The following is a 17,561-nucleotide window of genomic DNA, read 5'->3' on the forward strand; positions in this document are numbered from 1 at the left end:
GGAGCATTATTTTCCAAATTGCAAACTTGAAGACCCGATGCCCAACAAGAGACCGGGCCCAAAATAGGGCCAAGGACCAGGGCACTGGGCGCCATGGTCCTGAGGAACCAGAGAGCTAGGCGCCATGGTCCTGAAGGACCAGGGTGCTGGGCGCCATGGTCCCACCTCCCGGGATAGTAGGGTGCAAGGAGGATCAGGCCAAGGTGCAGAAAGATGCAATTTTTGATGTCATAAACAGGTTTCGGGGTCTCCATTCAGGTTCAACGTTGCGCCGCCATCGTGAAGACCCAAATGCAGTCGAAATTACAAGTGTCCCAATTTTACGATGCTACATTTAGCCCCCACTTTAGTGGGAGTATAAGCGTACGCCCATACTTCCGGTAAAGTACAAGGAAACAACATTGAAAGACTTTCACCACGTCAAGGAGGCAAGATACACCAAGCCCCCAGTGGACTAAGGATCTTACGACTTCGATAGACAAAGTAAAAGGGAAGATCACGAGGGAGAACCATGACTGACAGTAGTACGGTTCCCTCACTATGAGTCATGCAAGAAAAAATACCAAAAATTTTCAAGGCAAAGCTAAGTTCGCCAAGAAATTTTTTTAAGAATCTTGAAGAGATATGAATGGAGTGTATGCCCCCTACGTTAAAGCGATCGCACATGCCTCATCGGGGCTGATTGCTTTAAGGTAGTGATACACATAAGAAATGAGAAGGGAAAGGAGCATGTTATCACAAAGATTTAGCCCCCAAGTGTGAGATAAACCCAAGGATAATAGACACAAAACACAAACCACGAGGTGACTTCGCTTTCCTTGGGGTCAGTATGTTGTATGATAATTCATGTATATCATATGTATGTATGCATAATTGTTCTTCATTCCCCAATCAAGGAAGGTCACCTAGAAGAAGGGAACACATGTGTCTTTTGAGTCAACATGAGAAAGACCAAAAGAGATCTCAATGCTTTGCATCGTCCTCAAGTAGACAACACTAAGGACAACAAATAGAAGAATGAGAATAACGCATAGAAGAAGTAACAAAAGAGATCAAGAGAGGAGGAGAGAGTCTGTTGTGCTAATGAACTAGTCTAGCACGTCATCCACCCCCCAATCTTGCTGATCAATATTTCGGGAAGGCAGGAAACACGCTAGAGGAGGAACATCCAACACAACAGATGGAGCTATCACAAGATCCAAACAAGGGCTATGTTCATGTTCCAAGCCACGTTGTTCTTGTCTAGGAGCTAAGATAAGTGCTTTAGAAAATTCGTTAGATAAATGGTTATCAATATCAACATATTCATATTCACTATCAGAAGCAAGAGAAGTAACATTTTCATCATGAATAACATTTTCATCTATATCATCATCAAGATTTATAAAAATAGGATCTTTAACTCACACAGGATCAAAACCATCATGCATCTTATGCTTAGGAGATTTTGGCTCAATCTTCAGCTGAGGAGAAAATGGAATAATACTAGCTGAAGGTGTTTTTGGGGATTGTAAAGTTTGAGAAGCAGCTGCACGAGCTCTAAGATGACGCTTTCATCGGCGTTCACGCGCAGAACGATTTCGTCTAGTCTTAGTAGGAAGTTGAGAAGATTGAGGAGGAGGAATGTTCTCATCCTTATCACTTGGGTGTTTAGGTTGTGGTTTCTTAGGTTGGGTAATAGGAGAAGAGGAAGGTCTCTTCTCTTTATAAGAGGAAGGAGGAGGAACTGCTCCATATAAAGGAGGAATATTTGGTTTAGGAAGAAGACCAAGTCCATCATGACGAGGAGGTATAGGTCTACTTTTAGAAAGTTTATTAGACATAGACATAGTCACATCCATAGGAATGGGTTGGGAATCTTCTTGAGGAAAGACATTAGTTTTATCTTTCAAAGGAAGAACTTCCTTCTCAGGAACGATAGGAATATCAAGTTTGGGTGTTCGAGGTTCACTTAGAGATAGGATCATATCTTTTTTCCACTTTTGATAAGATTTGAAAAGATGATCACTTCACGATGGAAGAGATTGGAATTGTTTAGGACAAAAATAATCAATAGGAACGCTAGAAGTTCTTTCAGCTGGTTTAAAGAGACTATGATTGATAGTAACAACTTCACCATTATGGGGAAATTTCAAACACTTGTGAATAGGAGAAGCAATAGCTTTCATGGAAGATAGCCAAGGATAGCCTAGCTTCACACGAAATTGTTCGGATGATGGAATAATAGCAAAGCTCACATCAAGGGATTTGTTATGGACCTCAATAGGTAATGTAATAGAACCAATTGCAGGAGAAGAAAATGCATCAAATAATTTCACAACCACATTTGTTTTGTCATAGATCACTTGATTTAATTGCAAAGTAAAAAGAAATTCTTCAGTAATGACATTAACCATACAAGAAGGATCAATAAGCACTCCACGGCAAGGTGTATTCTTGACTTTTGCAACTATATATAAAGGACCATCAGGTGCCCTAATAGTTTCACTGGAATCAAATGTGATGGAAGGTTCTTTAGGGATTTTCTGCTGCTCTACAAAGTTAATCACATTCGGAGTCATAGACACAAGACCATCAAGTGAGAAAGAGGAATCATTAGTCTCAATCACATTAGAGGTATGAGAAGGTAATGGATCAGTAAAAATCTTAAGATTTTGGTTAGGAAGAGCTACAGATGTGTTGCCTTTATCATTCACACCTGCAACAGAGATAGTATTATTATCAATCAAATCTTGAATTTTACCCTTTAAAGCAAAACATTTTTCAGTATCATGCCCAGGTTGACGATGAAATTGACAAAAAGATTTGTTATCAAAATAGGGTGAATTAATCTTTGCAGGATCTATTTGCTTTATAGGAGGGAGAGTAAGCACATTTTGTTCCAATAACTTATTCATAATACTATGCAATGATTCATTCAAAGGAGTAAACTCTCTTTCTTTCTTGAAAAACTTAGAAATAGGAGGCACACCTGATGCTGCATTCACATTGTTGTTGATGATGTTTTCATTGAACTTAATGAACCCTTTGTTCGGTTTAAACTTCCCAAATGGTTGTTGACTACTATCACCCTTATCACTCGGAGCCATAGGATTTGCTTATTCCATTTGACTCACAGTCAGTTGATAATTGTGAAGAGTTGCACACAACTGTTGGAAAGAAGTAAACTCGGAAAACAGAAGTTTTTCTCTAATATCTTTTTGTAAATTAGAAATAAAGATTCTTTGAATATCATTGTCAGGTACTAGAAAAGAAATTTGAGCACACAAATGCTTATATCTACCAATGAAATCAATCACTTTTTCTTTAACACCTTGTTTACAATGCATTAAATCAATCAAAGTAACTTTAGGACTTATATTGTTTTGAAATTGTTGAATAAAAGCATTTGCAAGTTGTTGGAAAGAAGTAATAGAATAGGAAGGCAACGAGCAATACCATTGTAGAGCCTTATCTCTTAATGTTCTAGTAAACAGTTTTGCAAGCAACCTTTGGTCATGAGCAAAATCGGTACATATTGTTTGAAAGGTCTTAACATGTGTTAGAGGATCACCTTTACCATTATAAAGCTCCAACTGTGGGATTTCAACATGCTTAGGGGGGATAGCTTGAACAATGTCAAGAGAAAGTGGGCTCGCAACATCAAATGTGGGCACACTAAACTTAGATTGATTCATAGAGGCAATTTGTTGCTGTAAAGAAGAGACGGTTTGTGCAAGATTGTTAATGGTCACTTCAATCGAAGAGTTCATATTAGACATGTTAGATTGTGATGGAGGTATTATGTTATTGAAAGAAGGTATTGATTGAGAGTAAGGTGGCGGGACACTATGATAGTTAGTCATAGGAGATGATTGGAAAGAAGGAACACTACAAGGAGGAATGGAATGGTTGAATGAATTGCCCCCTTGCGTCATGTTCATTCGTGGAGATGTAATAGGGACACTCATTGAAGGAATGAATGAAGAAGTCAGATTGAATGAAGGAAGAGGGTTGATTGAAGAGGAAGGATTGCCCCCATGACTGGTGATCATAGGTGGAATGTTTTGTATTGAAGTAGTCATTATGTTTGATGTAAAAGTAGGTATACTAGCAATAGAAGTTGTCAAAGGGATAGAATGATTGAGTTGAGTAGGAGGTTGTGTATAACCTAAAGTTTCGGCACAACTCTTCATAGGCATCACATTCGAATCCACAATGTGTGCAATACTACGCAAGATATCAATTCCATTCTTATCACTTTGAACCATACATTTTAGACCCTCAATTAATGAAAGAGCTTGACTATCGGGGTATTCTTGAGACATCCATTGCTGAAAATCATCAAATTGGTTATCCAATTTCGAAAGTTGTTCTACAGAAACCTCATGGAGAGCTTCTTCATCATTAAGAGGATTAGAGGAATTACCCATGTCCTCGTTTAAAAGGCCATTCAAATTAGGTTCCATCTCCTCAGTAATTAAACCTTGGAAAGACTTAATTCTAAGGCTTCGTCTAACGGGAATAGTGTAAGTAGGGCTTATTGTTGTAAAACTCATGCACTAGAGAGAGAGAGAGAAGATTTTGAATTTTGAAAATAAAGTTGGCAAAATTAAACAATGAGATAATGATTATCCAATTTGAACTTTGTGAAAGAAGAGGGAAACACAACTTCCAAGAAAGGTAGGCACAATTGAAAAATTAGGGCCAAGGGGGGTAGCTCTTAATTTTAATTGTTATCTTGAAAATTGAAATCTTGAATTTTGAATTTATTTTCGAATTTAGAGGTAGCAAATTTCAATAAAATCAGCCAATCTCCTAGATTTAAGCTGTTAAATGCAATCATGACAATCTCCCAAAATTTTGAAAAAAATGTCGAGGACCGTGGCGAACGGAGTGCACACAGTCCTTGCAACTTTTTTCGAAATTTTCAGGGATGAAGGTTATGATGATTTTAAAGCTAATCTGAAAAAATTGAGTGATTTTAGGATCTGTAGATAGGCCAAATTAAAGTTGCAATCTCAAAATTGAATCCTACCAAGACTATTGAAAAATGCAAAATTTGAATTTTGAAAAAGAGAGGGAAACTGAAATTTTGAATTTTATGATTTTAGAGGGAATACTAAAAGCAATGCAAGCTTTGAAATTTAAAAGTTGACTCAATTTCATGCAAAATTCAGTTTTGAAAGTGGAAATCAAAGTTGTTGCAATTAAACACTTAATTTCAAAAGTCACAAATTGCAAAAATTTGAATAAAGCACTGAAACTTTGAATGAATGCCAACACACTTTTCAGATTTAGGACAGTAAGAAACACAATTTTAACACAAAATTTCAATTTCAACAATTTTTGAATGATTAGAAGCCTTAATCCAAGCAATCACTAGACCAACTTTGACTTTAATTTTGAAAGTGTTAGAATTGATGAAATCAGCCAAGATTCTGGATTCTAGCAGAAAAATACAGTAAGATCTAACTCCCGAAATTTCAGAAAAAATGTCAGGGACAATGGCGCTCGGGGTGCACATGGTCCTCGCAATTTTTTTCAAAATTTTCAAGGATGAGAGACATTATGATTTTGTTGCGGAATCCAAAGTTACAGCCGATTTGGAGGTGTTTTGATCAGTGAAATCATCGGTCAAAGGTTGAATCAAGAGGGTTAAAAATTAGGGTTTTGACACTTAACCACTTAATTTTCAGAATTAAGGCACAAATATGAATTGATAATTTGCAATAGAAGGGTAGATCTGAAACAAGCATTAACAATTAAACATTTCACAAGCTCAATTACTAAAAAGAAAATTTAGGGTTTTTATGCAATTAACCTCTAAAATTTGCAAAAGATGGAAATGTAATTAAGGAAGCAAAATTTTTCAGATCTAACCATAAATAATCAGAATTAGGATGTTCACATCGGGTTCACCAAAATGTAAAGCGGAAAATCGAACCCTAGGTGTTCCCCCACTCCAAAGAGAGAGAAAGGAGGTCACTAGGATTGACGGTTTTCACTTAGGAGAGACTTTACATTCAAAAGAGGGGTTGAAACTCACAAGATCCAATCCCACACAATGCAAGATTGAATTCTAGATGAGTTTCAAGGGTTGAGACAGCAAGGATACCCTCTTTTGTAAAGAATGTAGATAGAAGGATTGAACTAGGAGTGTATGTGAAAGTAAGAAAGATTTGCTTGTAGATGGAGATAGGGACATGGGATGAAGCTGCGGACCTGAAATTAGCAGTAAAATGTCGAGACGATGCTGTCTTACAAGTTTGAGCAAAAGTTGACAGGACGATGGCGCCCGGAGTGCACACGGTCCTCCGAAAAATCCGCGAAACGAAGGGGGATCTGTTCGTCTCTGCACAAGGATTCCAGATCTTCAATTACAGCCGCGTACCTGCAACCTACACACAAAAAAGAGAGGACGATTGGGGGGTTAGGGATTAGGGGTTTGCCTTCAGGTCAAACCCCGGTTTTGGAATTAACCAAGAAATGAGAATGTTGTAAATGTAAATGTTTGTAATGTAATCAAGTACTAATACCTTGTTGTAAGAATGTTTGTATTCTTACATGCGAAGGTGTAATGATGTTGTATGTTGTAGGTGATCTCCTCTTCGATGGTTGAATCCTTGTCTTGAATGCAACACCTAGCCTTGAATGGAGACCTAGAATGCTCAATTGCTTGAAGGAATGCTTGAATGTTTGAATGTTTTAATGTTTGCCTATTGCTTCCGCCTCTTGCACACATATGTTTTTCCTCCTCTTTTTCTGGGAGGGGAAATGTAGTTTATATACTTGTCAATTAGGGTTAGGAGACTGATTTTTCCGACCTTAGGCCGACCTAGGAGCATTATTTTCCAAATTGCAAACTTGAAGACCCGATGCCCAACAAGAGACCGGGCCCAAAATAGGGCCAAGGACCAGGGCGTTGGGCGCCATGGTCCCACCTCCCGGAATAGCAGGGTGCAAGGAGGATCAGGCCAAGGTGCAGAAAGATGCAGTTTTTGATGTCGTAAACAGGTTTCGAGGTCTCCATTCAGGTTCAACGTTGCGCCACCATTGTGAGGACCCAAATGCAGTCAAAATTACAAGTGTCGCAATTTTACGACGCTACAGCTTCTAATCCTCATCATAATGCTTCTAATCTACATCTTAATATGATATGATTATTATACCATCTTTGTCATCAAACACATTATCAACATATCATACTGAGTGTAGGCATAAGACACCAAGAAGGTGGACATCCAAAATACATAGCATTTGCAACCATCATCCATTTGTACTTTATATCAATTACAACCCTTGCCAACAATCTCCTCATGCTCTAACAATCATTATACTAGACATATCATCAATGACAACACATAAGCTATAAAGTCAACATCAATGGTCCAACAACTACCAAGAAAAACCATATTAAATATAATGTAGAATAAAAGAGACAAAAATAACAACTCATGTTGAAATAACACACATATTTAATGTGCTTCACCTAATGTGGGCTACATCCATAGAGAAACAACCATCCACTTTCTTTTATTATCTAGCAAATAAATTACAATTTGATGATCTTTCACATTACACAACTATTTATTTATCAAGCCTTTTTGGTAGTTTACAAAGGTCGATTTACATGCTAAAATAATAGTCAACTCCTTTATTAAATAATGAGAAATTTTTTCTTCAAATGTGTTGTCCTAAATCCCTTGACTACAGGCATTGTTGCCCCTAGACACATTAATTGATTTGGGGGGTAAATTGTTGAACACAATGTACCATTGAGAGGGGGGTGAGTCAGTGGTTCCTAAATTCTTTTCCTTTTTAAAACAACCTTAGAGTATCAATTATTACCCTAGGCACTAAACAATCAAACTGGTAAGACAAATATGGATATCAAAAGAGGCAAACACACAAATGCAACCCACAATACCAGATGTACGAGGAAAACCCAATATGGGAAAAACCTCGGTGATAAATGTTGCTGGAGACTACTGCTCCAATCCAGCCTCACAAGTGAAACACTGAATTACAAAGATTTAGGGCACCAACCCCTACTCATTTAGGGCACCAACCCCTGCACCAAGCTCCAACTTGGTGATGTATAGTGAAATACAATTTTGATATAGTTATAGCTTCTGGTTGCAAATGAGTTTTGCAACTCTTGATCAAATAGGTTTCTGTCGATTAACAGTCTTCTCTTCTTCACTGGATCTCACACTACTGGTTATGAGATTAATCTCTCTGATTATTAGCTACTCTTCTTTCTCTCCCAGCCGCACAACACACTATGTCACACTTGGATGCCTTCTTAATCAATCACTCCTCACTGGTTAGCTTAACTATTAAAACTTCAATAGTTTACTGGTACTCTATCTCTGTCAGTTAAACCCTCTCACCGATTAGCCTGCTAACTCACTCTGTAACTTTCTTAGAATAAATTCTAAGAAAGATGATCCTTCTCTGTGCTTAAGCTCTTTTCACTCTACCTCTTCACATCAAGCATCAATCATTTTTGTCTCGAGCTCCCCTATTTATAATCTTGGATTCCCGCCTAAAATCGCATTCAACAATGTCGTGTTAGGTTTTGCCTTCTCTAACTTGAACCAAATTTGATTTGATTCGATCTGCTTTTCTAGGGATTTGATCTTCATGACATCGATCAACACCAACAAAGCTTCACATTCCAATGTGCATTTTCTAAATGTGGAGGTTTGCACCATGCTTTTCTGCTTTTCTCTGTCATATGCCATTAATGGCTTTGCTGTTTCCTTCAGCAAATGGGTATGAAGATTAAATCATCTTGTAGGATCAGTTCAGTTGCTTTATATCTTGCCTTCCTCGAGCCGCAATCCTCTGGCATCCTCTGTGACTTGCGGGTTCTTCATAAAAGTCAACCTTCTTGCCGACTTGTTACGTCGATGCACACTCCATCGACCTGTGCAATATTTCCACCTGGCATCCAATTACATCATATTTGTCGACATCCACCTTTGCTTGAATGTTGACTATCGGCTCAGTTCATCTTATCAGTATAACCAACAAATATCCTCTATACCGACAACACATCCTCCTAACAACTCATCATGCCTTCTGGTCTATTTTCATGCCATCCTCTTTGTTTTGCTCATAGGATGTTGTTGTGATTCCTTTAGCATTCTGCATGTTCATTACAAACAAGCAACCAACCTTCATCCCAGTTTGTTCCTTACCGGTAAGCCTGCTTTACCAATAGATGACACAATTCATATGTACCGGTAGCCTTCCTTCTGTCTACTCACTCACACGTGCATTGCCATCATGTGTCTTTCTCTTCTTATACCGGTCAACACTTCTTACTTACTGGTGACCTTGCCAAACCAGTTGACATCAATGACAACTTAATGCCAATAATGCCAACATAAACACGGCTGACAAAGCCACCAAAATTTAAGCCCAACAACATGATCGGTCACCACATGCCAAAATATTTTACACAATTTCATGGTTTGAAGGGTTGAAGGGGTTCATTGGTATGTTAGAGTGAACTATTAAAGAAGAATTAATATTTATTTTATTCATTTTGATGCCAATATAAGTGTTCCTACGACAAGTGAATTTTTACATTCCATTCTTGTCTTATTCACTTGATTTGGGTGCCAAAATGGAGGAAAGAAAAGTGAATTTTAGAAACAAAATTAATGACTCTTTTATTACCAAAGGAGCGTGACTTGGTTTAGCATTTTATTCATTTTACAAAGAAAAATACATCAACAAGGTGTTGTATATAGTGCAATAACATTTTGAAAGAAAAAAACATATTTTATTTCATGTTTTTGAAGGAATTTGTGAGGTCGAGTTGAGGGAAATGAAAGAGAAGATTTGGGTGCCACATTTTGGCATCTCACAATTGTTTTAACTTCTATTAAATGTAACCTTTAATGGTGTTAAGAATCACCAATAGAAACAAGGTTGGAGAAAGAACTTGCAGGTTGCTCTAGAAAAAATTGGATAAGGGTGTAGGAAATCAACTTGCCAAGAGGAGAAGAATGCAAGGAAGATAAGAATGAATTTGTATGTGTGTTTTTGGTGCTCATGGCAGCCATGAGAGTTGTAGGATGAAGGAAAAATCTTAGATTTCAAAGGATGAGTGAAGTTAAGAAGGTGTGAAGACATGAGGATTTGAAGACTTTCAAGTAGGATGTGTCAAAAAACATTGTTAAATTTTGAATTTTGTTTCTATTGAAATCTTCAATTTTTGTAATTGTTCTTGAGATGTTTAATTACATAAATGTACAAATGAAATTTTCAATCAAGATATGTTTCAATTTTTTTTGCATATAGTAGATTAGATAACATGTTGAGGCTGCAAGATTGGGTAGTTTGATAAGACCCCCCCCCCCCCAACTTTGACTTGTCTTTGATCTTGTTCAAATTGTTAAATCAATTATAACAGTTCAATTGAGGTGAAATTCATAACACAAAAAACATCAAAGGAATATTTAAACACCAACAAGTCCAAATATCAAGGGCAAATAGGAATAAACGATTTATATGAGCACAAATTGATTCCAAATAGAAGGCCAAAACCATAGATTCAAATTGACATGCAAACATTGTTTTTATAACTATGAAATTAAACTAAGTTAGAAAATAGATATTTTGTAGTCTATCAAAATCTAATTATCTTAAATTTAATCTCAAAACACTAAATTAGATTATTCAACACAATCTACATCAAAATATTAGATTACTACATATACATCATATTACTAATACTATTCATTAATAATATTGTTATGTTCTTTTGGGATGACCCCACAATGCAATGATTGATTGTGAGCTTCCTACATAGGAGTTCTTGAGTTTGAGTCTACTCAACTAGTTCTTAGCTCGAAAGAATTTTAAGTAAACCTTATACTTCCATTCCTTATTATAAAGTTTAATTTTAACCAATTAAAAGAAACTTAAATAATACTACTTTTCTTTATTAATTTTCAAACCAAATTTATATGCTATTACTATCTTTATTTTTTTAACTTACAATTATATAATTATTAATATTTATTTACATAAATGCTTACCTGAAATTATATGTTTATTTAGAGCGCAAGAAAAAATGATATATGTTAAAAATATATGTTTCAAAACCCATAAAATTAGGAATAATCTAATTTTGGAGTGACTTTTTGGGAATAAGAGTATTATCTGAAATTGATTTATTCTTTGGAGTGACCTAACTTTTTGGTGGGCCCCGCTTGTAGGAAGAGATGGAATGATCTTCACAAAATCAAAACATTTGATAACCCGCATAAAGAATATTGGGTGAGAGAAACTAGACGTTCTAACTAACTTTCAAATATTCTATATGGTCAAACATAGTAACGAGGGGCAAACATTTATCATGATTTAAAGATGGTTGAGTTAATAATTTTACAATTAACGTAAATATAAAAATAGAGTTTTTTGGAATTTTTTTCCAAAGTTAGATGAGGGTGTTGGCAAAAAGTCACCAAGAATTCATTTCAAATGTTGGAGAAAAATTATTGGATTTAGGTGTCTTTTATTGTCATTGTCATTGTCATTGTTAGACATCTCTTAGAAAAGACAAGTCTTATATTAGCAATCAACTTGTCTGCTTTCTTGGAAAGATTTAATTGGTTTTTCTCAAGTTTTCTTATTCGATCTTATGTGAATATGTTTGTTATTTAAGCTCAATATTAGCTTGTAAGGTTTCTTGTAAAATATTTGGCAAGATTTGCCTCCCAAAACAAAATATTAAAAATTAAGTTTTGGAATAGCAACTTCAAGAGATTTTATGTAATGAATAAAGTTGTCTAAGCATTTTGTTTTCTATATATCCAAAAGAATAATTTATAGGCGAGACTATGAAATAATATACTTGAAATAAATTGACACCTAATAGAACAACTTTCCAGAGGATAATGTAGGTAAAAATGGTTGAGAATGACAAAATAATAGATTTGAGCCATGAAGTTTAAGAGTCAGGGTAGAGCCAAAATAAATGTTTGAATGTCTCTTTCTTCTTACAAAAGTGACATAAAAGTAAGGGTAGAAAAAAATGGACGTGGCTAAATTGGCTTCAAAATGGGGTTATAAAACTCATGTTATTGACTTTCTCAAAAAATTTCAAAAAATCAAAGCCGCAACTAATTCTACTGATCATGATTGATATGTATTTTTTGACAAATTTTGTGTTATTGACTTTTCATGTCGTTTTGGAGCCAGTTTAGTAGCGGTCGAAAAAAACATGGCTGATCTACTACAAGTAAGTGCTTTAAAGACAACTAAGCCACCAAATGGAGAACTCTTTATTAACATTTCATTAGTATCATACAAGTTTGTGCCTCCTAAATTATTTAATTAATGATTCATAACTATGAACTAGTGAGGTCACAAATGAGGGACCTTGTCCGCAATATAAACATTCAACAATAACACACTAGCGGGCTTTGAACCTTGATGACAATAACAACAACACCACAACTTAACTATCACACCATACCAATATTGACAACCATATTAACATTGTTTAATTGAATAAATCAGTTTATTTATTTAATTAAGCTAATTTCCACCACCCCCTCTTTATTTAAAGATTTTTTTTTTAATCTTGAACCATTAAATATATAATCCACATCATCCATTTTTCTAGTTTAAAAATTGTAAATAAGACCAACCATTTATTCTAGCCACCAACCATTTTCTTTAATTTGTTGGTGGCTAGAAATGAATGTTTAGGATTGATTTGATAATGTAATTGAAAAAAATTAGCAATTTGTAATTGAAAAAAATGATCCTATTTATCTTATGCACCATTTTAAATCAATTAAATCCTAACCATCCATTTCCAACTATCATCTAACCAAAATCCACACCAACTTTAAATCTCGGCCATCCACTTAAACTTTGAATCTTATGTTCTTTCTATCTTTGATTAAATCTTATATTTTTTCCTTTTATGATTGACCCATGCCAACCTATCATAAACAAATAATGGCCATCATTAGAAAAGAAAGGCATAGAGTGTCATTGATACATCTGTTATACATAATTATAGACTCTATGACTATTGAGAAAGAATGTTTTTTCTAGATTCAATTGTGTTTAAGATTTATGCATCAATATTTTGGAGCACACTCTGTGATCTATCATTATATGAAGCGAGCCAAAGGAACCATATGAGTACTATTGTAAGAGAAAACCTCTATGTTTAATAGATTTATATTTTTCAACCACCTATTTCTATGAGAATATTTAAGATCTATGTAAGCTAGAAGAATGCAGATTACACATAGTTGCTCAAGATACCTTACACTCAAACCAAACTAATGCTAAAAATGCTTAAACATTCAAACATGAAGAGAACACACAAGAATTTATTTAATAGTAAGGGTGCATCTAGAGAGTTGCAACTTCACTCTTATGGGATCAACTATTTCAAGGAGTTCCAACTAAAAATGTCTATGTAGCACCTAGGATGCACCTTTGATCATATTTATTAATTAATTAAAAAGGAAAAAATGTTCTATTCTAATTTTTAATTAATCAATAAACATGGTCCAAGGTGCATCCTAGGTGTTCCATGGACATTGTCATTCCAACTAGCCTTGCCTAAATAGTAAAAAAATAATGTTGATTAACAGGTTATTCATGATTCCAAAGAAATTAAATTGACTAGTTGAAACCAATCACATAGTTGACCATACAGTTGCAATAAGAAGCCACACACGATGGGACACCTAACATGTCCAAAGGCCTTACACAGTCAACAAAAAATTAGAACAAATTTGTTGATAAACCTTGACCATCCATTTAAACTTTCAATCTTTCGTTCCCTCTATCTCTAGATAAATCTTCTATTTTTTACCTTTTATGATTGAGCTATCATCCTATCATAAACAATGAATGACTAGCATTAGATTAAAAAGACATAGAGTGCTATTGATACATCTATTATACATAATTATAAACCCTATGACTATTATTGTAAACGAAAAGCTCTATGTTTAATAGATTTATATTTGTCAATCACCTATTTCTATGAGAATATTTAACAATGAATTAAGCCAAAAGAATGTAGATTACACATAGTTACTCAATATAGCTGACACTCAAACCATTAGTGCTAAAAATGCTTAAAATTTCAAACATGAAGAGAAAGAAGAAGAATTTGTTGAGTAGTGAGGGTACACCTAGGATGAACCTTTGATTGTATTAATTAATTAATTAATAAATATGGTTAAAGGTGCATCTTAGGTGCTTCATAGACATTTTCATTCCAACTAGTCTTGACTAAATAGTAAAAAATTATTGATTGATTGACTATTCATGATTCTATTGTTATCAAATTGACTAGTTGAAACCAATCACATAGTTTACCATATAGTTGCAATAAGAAGCCACATACGATGGAACATCTAATGTGTCCAAGGGCCTTAAAAATCAACAGTTAAGAAAAAATTTGTCGATAAATCTTGACCATCCACTTAAACTCAATCTTTTGTTCTTTCTATCTCCAAATAAATCTTCTATTTTTAACCTTTTATGATTGACCCGTCATCCTATCATAAACAATGAATGACTAGCCTCAGTAAAAGAAGACATAGAGTGTCATGGATACATCTATTAGATATAACTATAAACTCTATGGCTATTATGGTAAGGGAAAGCCTCTATGTATAGTAGATTTATACTTATCAACCACCTATTTCTATAAGAATATTTAACTTTGAATCAAGCCAAAAGAATGTAGATTATACACTTGCTCAAATACTTACACTAGACCAAATTAATGCTAGAAATGCTTAAAAAACATTCAAACATGAAGAAAAAGAAGAAGAATTTGTTTAATAACGAGAGACATTTATTAACAAAAATAAAAAAACTATTTTATTTTAATTTTTAATTAATTAATAAATATGATAAAAAATACATACTAAATACTTCACAAGATTGTTCGTACCTAAATACTCAATTGTCATTCCAGCTAATCCCACCTAAATAGTCAAAAATTGTAGACTAATTCCAATGTGATCAAATTCAGTAGTTGAAACCAATCAGATAGTTGACCATCCAATGTGATCAAATTGACTGGTTGAAACCAATCACATAATTGACTAGACAGCTGCAATAAGAAGCCACACATGGCGTATTCCAAGGCCTTAAAAAATCAACTCACAATTAACCACAAATTTGTCCATAAATTTTTGAAGTTAGATATACGGTGATGAGTGTCCATTGCCGTTTGATATACTCTACGTGTACTAGTTTGCATTTGTACATCATTCATTGCCTACTTAATTAATGAAACGGCTGGCCTCTCATCTCCACCTCAGGTTTTCCTCGGGCTATTGGAAAAGGACCCATATTAGCAGGGAATGTTATGGAGCCAGAAGTTCAAGAGTCTCTGTTAGAAAGGGTTCCTACCCCTGCTAATGGGAATCACCTGGATGACATTAACAGATTGGAAGTCATTCTCTCTGACTTAGATCAGCCATGGAGAAAGAGGATAAAAGATGCAGTGTTCTTGGAATCGAAGCTTCTATGGCGGCTTGCTGCTCCTGCAGTTGTAGTTTACATGATAAACTATATAATGAGCATGGCCACACAAATCTTCTCTGGGCATCTGGGGAACTTGGAGCTTGCTGCTGCTTCTCTTGGGAATACTGGGATTCAAGTTTTTGCTTATGGACTCATGGTATGTATCATTCCTTTCTTACTCTGTATTTTATTGCATGCAAAATTGCAAATCAAAGAATAAGGGGATTGAATCTTTAGTTGGGTATATAAAATTAAGTACAGGATTTCAGCTATGGAACATCAAGAATTCAAAGAAAACACAGGGGATATACTTTTCAATGTACTTTCTGTTGGATTAGACATAGTTAACATTTCAGATCAAACACTATGATCTAATATCAGAACAGATATCAGAACAGATAAACAGATAAGAGGAGAAAGAGAATTGAAAAGAATGTTGAAACTCAGAACGGCAGTTTTAATGGATTCTGGTTTAGTTGTTCAGTATTAAATAACAGAGTTTTAATGCAGCCATTAGCTATTTATTAAGAATGTTATTACTGATAAGCATTGACTGTGGATTCTGGTTTAATTGTTCAGTATTCAATAACAGAGTTTTAATGTATCCATTAGTATTCATTAACATGGTCTTAACGTTATTACTGACAAGCATTGACTGACCAACTTATAGAATAGTTAACGCTGACAAACAGTAAGAAGCAAATTTAATGTGGTCTCTTACTTTCGTATCTCATTAGCTCAAGGAACTGTGTATGCAACCAAGATTAAGATTTTTTTGCCACATTGTTAATAAGAAAGACGTGGGGAAGTGGTAGACGCAGCTTAAGATAATGTTTAATGGTGGTAGGCTTGGGGTTTATTATACATTAATATTTGTAGTTGTGTCAAAAGTAACATCATGACGGGCCAGGTAAAAGTCCCTTTCAAGCTCTGGATTACTTTGTTATCATTCCAAGCTGTCAGTTAAAAAATACAAAGCTGTTTCTTTCTAGGAATCTCCCTGTGTCTAAGATTTGACAATTTTTCTGTGAAAATATAGATTGTGTGGAGGTATTACAAAAACATTATTATCAGCATAAATTTATTTGACATTTTAAACTTATAGATATTAGAAAAATGCCATTATCATCATTAAAAGACAGATTTAAGATTAAAAAAAACGTAAACTTCTGTTAAAAAATGAATCAGACCTGAAACAAAGATGGTCTAGTCATTAAGAGGGTTGGTGGTGTTCCATAGCAGCGAACCAAGAGGTCCTGAATTCAGCTTCTTACTGATCCATGAAAAGTTAAAGACTCATCAATAGAATTGATGTAAAGGTGGTTCCATTAATAGAAAGGCCGATAATTTGGTGGTACCCAACATCTAGAATTCAATTCCTAACTGACTGATCCATTGACAGACAATTAATATTTGCAGGAATGTATCAGTCCAATGATTTTATATTCACCACTACCAGTGACCATAAAAACGTTTTGAGTGCTCTTCTTCAATAAAAAAGGAAAAAAAAAGAAAAAACGTTTTGAGTACATCTGAACCATTCTAATTTTGGATTGGTTGTTGGGCAAGTGGATAAGCTTTATCCTCAACAACCAGAGATAAGGAGGTATTATTATTTATTTAGATTCTAATAATATAAAAATGGGATGAGAAGATCTAACAAGTGTGGATACTTCCAAGGCAAATGATGAAAAACTTGCTAAGATATGATCTGTGACAGCTGTGACTTCTGCTATTCTGTATGTAGTCTTTTTTTTATGCTAAGTATTTTTAAAGAAAGATGATAGGACTTTTATACATATATTATGCCATGCCTTTTGACCAATAAAAAATGTAGTATTTTATTAAAGAAGATAACAGAGAGAGGAAACAGCCAAATTGGCACAACACAAATAGCATAATTATCAGTCGTATCTTGTTGAACCGATTCACCAATTTTACACTTTGCTTTTCAAGACATCGACTTCTGGACGAGTACCAGACAAACACATAGCACATGCAAGCCGGTTGAAAGTAACAGGTGTTAATCATCTCCAACATAA

General features: G+C 34.8%; 1 protein-coding gene across 1 annotated transcript in view; it reads left to right on the plus strand.

Moving 5' to 3' along the window:
- Positions 1–15,243: 15,243 nt before the first annotated feature.
- LOC131030845 (protein DETOXIFICATION 40) overlaps positions 15,244–17,561 on the plus strand; it is a 61,847-nt gene continuing 59,529 nt past the window's right edge. The window contains exon 1 of the mRNA XM_057961778.2: positions 15,244–15,676. Coding sequence (XP_057817761.1) covers positions 15,362–15,676 — 315 coding nt within the window. The 5' untranslated portion in view covers positions 15,244–15,361. The remainder of the gene's footprint in view (positions 15,677–17,561) is intronic.

Source organism: Cryptomeria japonica, chromosome 4 (genome assembly GCF_030272615.1).
Source record: "Cryptomeria japonica chromosome 4, Sugi_1.0, whole genome shotgun sequence".
Lineage (NCBI taxonomy): Eukaryota > Viridiplantae > Streptophyta > Pinopsida > Cupressales > Cupressaceae > Cryptomeria > Cryptomeria japonica.